This window comes from Biomphalaria glabrata, chromosome 12 (assembly GCF_947242115.1).
Source record: "Biomphalaria glabrata chromosome 12, xgBioGlab47.1, whole genome shotgun sequence".
In the NCBI taxonomy this organism is placed as follows: domain Eukaryota; kingdom Metazoa; phylum Mollusca; class Gastropoda; family Planorbidae; genus Biomphalaria; species Biomphalaria glabrata.
This window is the reverse complement of record NC_074722.1, coordinates 770688-778406: the sequence shown is the minus strand read 5'-3', so window position 1 is coordinate 778406 and position 7719 is coordinate 770688. Positions and strand designations below refer to the sequence as shown.

Below are 7719 nucleotides of genomic sequence, written 5' to 3'. Positions count from 1 at the left end.
CTACAAGGAGAGAAACTTGATTGTCTCCCTTTGCAATTTAAAGTCTTCATTGGCCTATTGTCTTATGTGGTATCTGGACTAGAATTGTGAAGTTTCTATTGGTGAGTAAGATACGTGTTTTATCTAAAGGTCACCCATCAAGTTTTGGTGGCATTGACTCTCAAATCCTTGATAGATTTTGCTTTTAACTTGATTCCTTGATATATTGATTTAATGTATTCATTGGTGTCATTCAAGATGATTTTCTTTGATTAAAATTTAGCAAGCTGAAAGATCCCTCAATAAAAAGTTCATGTAATCCAGTAAAACTCCACTTTCAGACCTTGCGATCTATAGGGGCACTGGCGGATGCTATAAAGGTCATATGTTTTTGTGGCTCATGGGTAACGAGGATGTCATGCCGCCAGCACAACGACCAACGGCATTTACTTTCCCCATATATAGGATTTTCAGGGTCGGGTTGTGAGAAAGAAAATGAGCGAGAAAGACTGTCGGAGGTAGAGAAACGGAGAGAAGGAGAGGGGGAGAAATAGTAAGAGGCACAGAGGCAGGAGAGAAAAAGAGAATAAAAGAAAAGTATTAGAGAGATTATCCTAAAACACAAGCGATGATAATTCTTCATCTTGACATCTCCAGTAGATACTCCATGTTCCTGATGTTTACACTAACTTACTTTAACTCTGTTTACAAACACTATAAAAGAAATAAAACAGGTAGAACAATTTTGCATTAATTTAAGTCTTTAGGTTCCCAACAGTAGGACGGATTCCCATTAAATTTGTCTCTAAGGTTATTGATATAGGTCGGTGAGTCTTTGGTTGTATGAAGGGCCTCGCACACAGCACACCTAAAAGGCGTCATGTATCTCTCAAACCATCTGCAAATAGAAAACAAGAGGAGATAATAGAACACTGAAAACTTATAACACTGGCCATATTAATGGGCTTGTAAGAAATATACAATGACTAACTTGTAAGACGACTATGGCTCGTCTCGTAAAGGGCGATATGAAAGCCTGGGCATTGGCATTGGCTGTCGTCGGAATTTTGTGGCCAGGGCCGGATTTAGGTGAGGGAAGGCGGGGCTACTCCACAAAGAGAGGAACCCGTGTGATAGAGAAAAAAACATCCACATTTCGACGGGTCAGAAATTTTAACGTTTTTTTTTTTTTATAGTGTTTTCACATGTGTACCGAAAATACGACAAATCTGACGGTTGGAAACAATGTCGTGTTTAAGAAATGTCTGCTTTCAGTATACGCGTAATATATAAATGCAGCTCAGGATTTACGCAGTACGTCAAGCCAGACCTTCCATCCATCCATCCATCCCAGTGGCGCTACAGCCCATGGAGGGCTCTGGCCTGCTTTAACACATCCTTCCATTCAGATCTCTCCTGGGCCTTTCGTCTCCACGCCCTAACCCCAAGCTGCTTCAGATCTGCTTCCACGTCATCTATCCATCGCATTCGGGGTCTGCCTTTGGGTCGCTTGCCTTTTGGTTTTTGCCTGTATACGATGTTCGCCCCTCTGTTGTCTGACATTCTTTCAAGGTGACCTGCCCAACGTAGTCTGTTCTTTTTTATTTCGTTCACTATTGGTGGGTCTTCATATAATTGATATAACTCATGGTTAGTGCGTGTCCTCCACCCTGTTTCATCCTGTATGGCACCATAGATTTTCCTAAGGATTTTTCTTTCCCAAGTGTTAAGCCAGACCTTACCCTCCACCAAATCAAAAATATACATTTTTTAAAACTAAAATACGCATAGTAATATTTTTACTTAATTTTCAAGCACTTTGTTTTAAAATATGGCAGACTTTTAGATATACGTATTATTATTAAAAAGTGAATTAAAAAAAAAAAAGATTTTGAAAACGTGTACGGGGCTTCCTCTTACTTTTCTCCGGCCTTGGTTGTCGCCCATACTGCAGTCCTACCCTTAGTTGGGTCGAGAGGAACTGCTATACCCTTAGGCTGCTGTTAGTACACTGTTCTAAATTCCACGCTCCCCCCCCCCCCCCACACACACACCTGGCAGATAATTGCTACCCCACTGACCCCAAACAGTATCAGCAGTTGCCTTTTTTTTTTTTTTGGACAATTTAAATAGTTGGCCTCGTTCGTAGAACGAGGCTGGTTCATCTCATAGAGAAGGTATCATGTGACTGTGAAGAGTGGAGCCCTATTTTGGAGCAGGGCCGGTCCTACAGATTGCGGGGCCCTATGCGAAACGGATTGCGTGGGGCCCAGTCTGGGTATAGATAAAGATAATAAGTCAAAATTAAGATTTTATATTAGAAATTAAATTCGTCTTTGCATTATATTCATTTTTTTACTAAGTACAAAATCACTGTCAAATTAACTTTATGAGCCATCTACAGGCTACAGCAGATAGTAGTTTTCCAACAAAAAGCCGAATGACATTATTATTATTATTATAGCCTTTATATAGCGCTACTTTCATGGTTATACCATGCTCAGAGCGCTTTTGGTCCAATCTCATTTGTGGACCAGTTTGGGGGGGGGGGGGGTATCTGGGAGAAGGTTAGCACAACTCTGCTCGAGTTGGGTGTCGAACCTCGAGCCCCCTTCATAGGTAGCCAAGCCAAGCCAAGTTCAAGCGCACTTGGCCTCTCAACCAGGCTACCCACATTCGAATCTGCCTTTTAGATTTGTAATCGACTAGCAAAATATTGCTTTTGTTTATTTTTGAAAAGGTCGAGATAGATTTAAATCTGTATTTGTACGCCAGTCACAGTGACTATTAAAGTAAATTAAGTATTTGAACTTCTTCTTGTAGTTAAAATTCACCCCGAAATTGTAATTTTATGTTTTCTTCTTTTTTTTTAGATTTGCATGAGTTTTTCAGAAGATTTTAATAAATTCATGGGATTTTCATGACTTTTTCGTTTATTTCGCTTTTTCAGGAGAATTTCAGGAACTCTTTAATAATAAATTAAAATGGTTTAATTTAATAATTTACACATAGAACTCGCGCGGGGACTTTGGAAGTGCGGGGCCCACTGCGGCCGCATAGGTTGCAGTGGCCTAAGACCGGCCCTGTTTTGGAGAAACACTCACGTTTACATATATCGCAGGTTCAGGTGGCTTTCCCTTTAGTGGTAGAGGAGCTGGCCATTTTTCATATGGCACACATTTCTTCTAGAGCTGAGGCCCATGTTTTCTCGCTGCCCATAGCTTTCTTGGTCACTGTCTCTCTCCATCTGGTGCAGTATGGTCAGTCTCAATGTCCACTGTTTTGAGGTCTCGTTTGGTCACATCCACGTAACGGAGGTGGAGGCGACCAGTTTTTCTTGAGCCAGACGCGAGTTGACCGTAGAGACTGACCCCAAACAGTATCAACAGTTGCTGTTCTTTGGAACTTTCAAATAGTAGAAAACTAATTGCCATACTTTGATGAATAATTGACCTACTTGCCATACATTGAAGGATAACTGACCTGATTGACCTGCTCTTAAGGAACACAGATCTAAATGACCTACACCGATGAATGATTGACCTGATTAACCTACTCCAACTGAAAACTGACCTGCACTTCAGGAACACAGATCTAAATGACCTACATCGATGAATGATTGACCTGATTGACATACTCCAACTGAAAACTGACCTGCACTTCAGGAACACAGATATAAATGATCTACACCGATGAATGATTGACATGATTGACCTACACCAACTGAAAACTGAGCTTATAGTATTACACTGACCTAACTGATATATACTGAAGAATAACTTTTCTAACTGACCTAATCGGGTAGAAGTAAGAAGGATAACAGACCTGTTTTTGCGTTTCAACATTTTAACATATTCTTTTTGATTTGAGCCAAGCTGAAGGAGATATTTAGCCAGATCCTCTGGTGTCTGTAAATGAAAGATTCAAACATTGCATTTTATAAAGTGTTTATATAATAAGATTAATAAGATTTAATGTAGTGTTAGCATTATCTTATATTCTTATCTTATCTTATATAATACAGTAGTTACTTCAAAAAAGAAGATAATTACGTCCTACGCGTCATGCATTTAGTCATGCATTGTAACCAATGACTTAAATCTGCCAACCCATTCCATGCTCTAATAGCACTCGGGAAGAAGGAGCATTTGTACAAATTTGTCCTAGCATATGGAACTAGGATTGTACCTTTATCTTTGTGTCTTTCTGGGTATTTTATTAGATTTTGATTTTGTATTATGAAGATTATGGTTCAGTGTTTTATGTATTTTTTGCATTGTCACGTGACCTAGCTTGTAATTACTGGACATTGAAAGCAATTATTACATTGAATGAAACTACAATAACAGAATAAGCCTTGTCTTCGAATCCGAAGAATAATGAGGAATGCAGTATTTCCCGTGGCTAGGCAGCCCCAGCTGTGACCTACATGAAACTACAAGATGAGTAAACTAATTGACATAATTCTTCAATGTCCCCAAGAAAACCCAGACTTAAAGTAAAAAGCCAAGATCACCTTAAAATCAGAAGCGTCGACAAAGATTCCAGAAGGCAGGTACTTCTTGTAATCAAAGCCACCTCTTACCACTGGGATGACGTCAACTTCCTGGAAGAGCTTGAAGAACTTCTCTGAGATGTAGTCTTTGCAGAAGGAGTTTTCAAAAGCCAAATAAAACCTATAGAAACAAGACGACCACTATAATCTACAACAGTGTTTCTCAAAATGGGGTATGCGTATCCCCAGGGGTACGGGAAGACTTTGTAGGGGGTACGCGTTGCACCTCATTAACTAAGCAGATGTTTTTAAAATACCCATTTATTATGTATTAACAGAAGTAATTAGACCCCAGACAACTATATGGGAAAAAGCCACCATTTAGTTGGGGCCCCAGGCTAGAATGGTCAGTGGTGGGGCGCGGTGGCTGAGTTGTTAAGCGCTTGGCTTCTGAACCTGGGCCCTTGGTTCGAATATCATAAAGATTGTGATTTTGAATTTCGGGATTTTTAGGGTGCCCATGAGTCCACCCAAACTCGAATGGGGGATGCTTGATTTTAGTTGGGGAAAGTAAAGGAGGTTGGCCGTTGTGCTGGCCACTGTTATGACATGATTAGGATTTAGTTATTTGTTTCAGGAATAAGGGGGAAGTTTTACTTAGCGACAAGTGACGTGACAGATCTTTAAAAAAGAAGAACGCTCTAAGTGACGCTACAAAGAAGACGCTTCGTGTAGAGCAGTACAATAGATATACGGATTTACGGACATAGCTGACATCGGACGATTCCCTTCGTGATTATTAAACATATTTGTAGAACAACATCAGCGTCGACCACATATTTTGATTGTTTCGGCCTTTCGCCGGTGTTACTGAAGTAGTTCGAGTTCAGCATTACTTCCAGTCAGACGTAGATCTACACTAGATATATTTCCAAGAATCAACACCGCGCGGAAGCCTTAACATCACATGGCAGCGTTGGCCAAAGAAACGGTTGATCATAATTAACATCATACGTCATATAGATCGCAAAGTCTGATAGGGGAACTTTACTTTAGCTTAAATATGCAAGATAGACACTACAAATTTGAAAATGGATCTAATAGTAATTCAGCTATCAGAATAATATTTTTTTTTCTTTGTAAATGTTTGTTTGTTTGTAAAATGTTTTACATGTTTCGGATGTTCCTTCAGAGTTGAAGATAGTTCCTAGTCCAAACCTCCCTTCAGGACGACGGGGGATGGGAGCGGGATGGGTTTGACCCCGGGACCATCGATAAATCTGAACGACAGTCCAGCGCGCAAACCGCACGACCAGGCAGCCATCCAGTATTAAGTATTGTTTTAACCCTAGTGGCGTACTGAAAGGATGCGGACTACAGACACACACGATTCAGGCCAATGACACAGGTCAAGGGCTGTTGAACAAGGGACATTACTGCTAATGCACGCAATATGACCAATGTTATGGTCATGTGACCAAAAAAGCCTTTACAGACGAGAGACAGAGCGTGTTAGAAAGGAATCAGTCGAGTCCAGGACAGTAAGGACAGTAAGGACAGTGCTGTAACTTGTGAGTCCTCGAAAATGTAGCTGTACGAGCTAGACTTTTTTTTGCAGGGGTTCTCAACCTGTGGGTCGCGACCACTTGGGGGGGGGGGTCGATTGACGATTTGTCAGGGTCGCCTAAGACCATCGAAAATATGGATTGTATTTTGTCTATTCTTCAATTGCTTGGGGTAGGGGGGTCGCGGCTGAGAAGGGGATTGTAAAAATGGGTCGCCTAGCTTAAAAGGTTGAGAACCGCTGAGCTAGAGAGACTTGTAGTGATTGGTTTGGCAGTTCTGTTGTGTATCAAAGCATTTGAAGTTAGTGTAGCCGATTGTGTTTATTGGCTGTTGTTGATGTATTTGTTATTAAACCGCCACATTGATTATTGAAGCTCTTGTTGTTAAGTTGATGTTTTAGATGTGTTGTGTTGTTGGGCAGTGCCTGATAGAGAAGATCGTAACAGTATGAATGGACCTCATTCACCAATCGTAAAAAAAACAACATTTAGCCACGTGGTGCTCTATCTCTTCTATATAATTTACGATCTCATGTTTAATTCATGATGGTTGTCACGTGACAGTTTTCTCGTTGTTTTATCAATAAGATCACGTGACTAAATGTTGTTTGTTTACGATTGGTGAATGAGGTCCATTATATTATAAATAAACGGACCACGTGATCAGAACCCAGTAAAATTATTTACATACTTACACACCGTCGATGTGTTCGACATCTCATTTTGTTTTTTTTTTAATCATAAAGGGCCTTCTTGTTTAAAGGGAGATAAGTAATTAGAAAAGTAAACTATTTTTATACTCTTCATTCTCCCCCTTTAAACTTGCTAAACTATATAAAAGCGCGCGTGTCAAGGGAGGTAAGCTACTACTTAATAGGGGATGCATCAGAACATTTCACTAACTTGTATTGTTTTGACAACATAGGCAGGCATAAGGAATTGTCGCTGGTCCTGTAATGAATGACCCCACACTTCCGGTCACTACAGCCACCGTAAATGTCCACGGGAATCAGCTTCCTCATTCTTTTCACGTAGATCTCCCTCTTGCTCCATGTTATGCAGTGGCTAACAAACCAGGCTGTGTGATTTGTCTTCCCCTGGAAGATCTTATCTGTTATACAAAGAAATGTGGTTTGAACTACTGATTTTATTATTATAAATACAATCGTCATGCTATCTTATATTATAAGTGAAATGCGTAGGACGTAATTATCTTCTTTTTTTGAAGTAACGTCTGTAATATATAAGAAGAAGTTATAAGTTACAGACGTCTTTTCAAAAAAGATAATCAAGTCCTACGCATATCCGTTTGTTAATTTAGACATGGATGTTAACAGGGCCGGATTTAAGGGAGGGCAGGTGGGGATAAAGCCAGGGCCGGCCTTGTTGTTTGTTTTACATGTTTCGGATGTTCCTTCAGAGTAAAAGATAGTTTACTTCCTAGTCCAAACCTCCCGCAGGACGACGGGGGATGGGAGCAGGCAGGATTTGAACCCTCGATCATCGATAAATCCGAACGACAGTCCAGCGCGAAAACTGCACGACCAGGCAGCCATTAGGCCACTGTAACCTATGCGACCGCACTGGGCCCCGCACTTTCATAGGACCCACGCTAATTCTAGGTGTAAATTATTAAATTAAACCATTTCATAACTTATAACAGATTTCCCGCGGCCTTCT

General features: G+C 40.5%; 1 protein-coding gene across 1 annotated transcript; it reads right to left on the bottom strand.

Moving 5' to 3' along the window:
* Positions 1-717: 717 nt before the first annotated feature.
* LOC106053624 (glycoprotein 3-alpha-L-fucosyltransferase A-like) lies at positions 718-7145 on the bottom strand. Its single transcript, XM_056006467.1, has 4 exons — positions 6943-7145; positions 4496-4655; positions 3805-3887; positions 718-877 (listed from the first exon to the last, which is right to left on the bottom strand). Exons 1-4 carry the CDS (start codon positions 7059-7061, stop codon positions 730-732), a joined length of 510 nt encoding a protein of 169 aa, XP_055862442.1. The 5' UTR covers positions 7062-7145; the 3' UTR covers positions 718-729.
* Between the last annotated feature and the right edge of the window lie 574 nt (positions 7146-7719).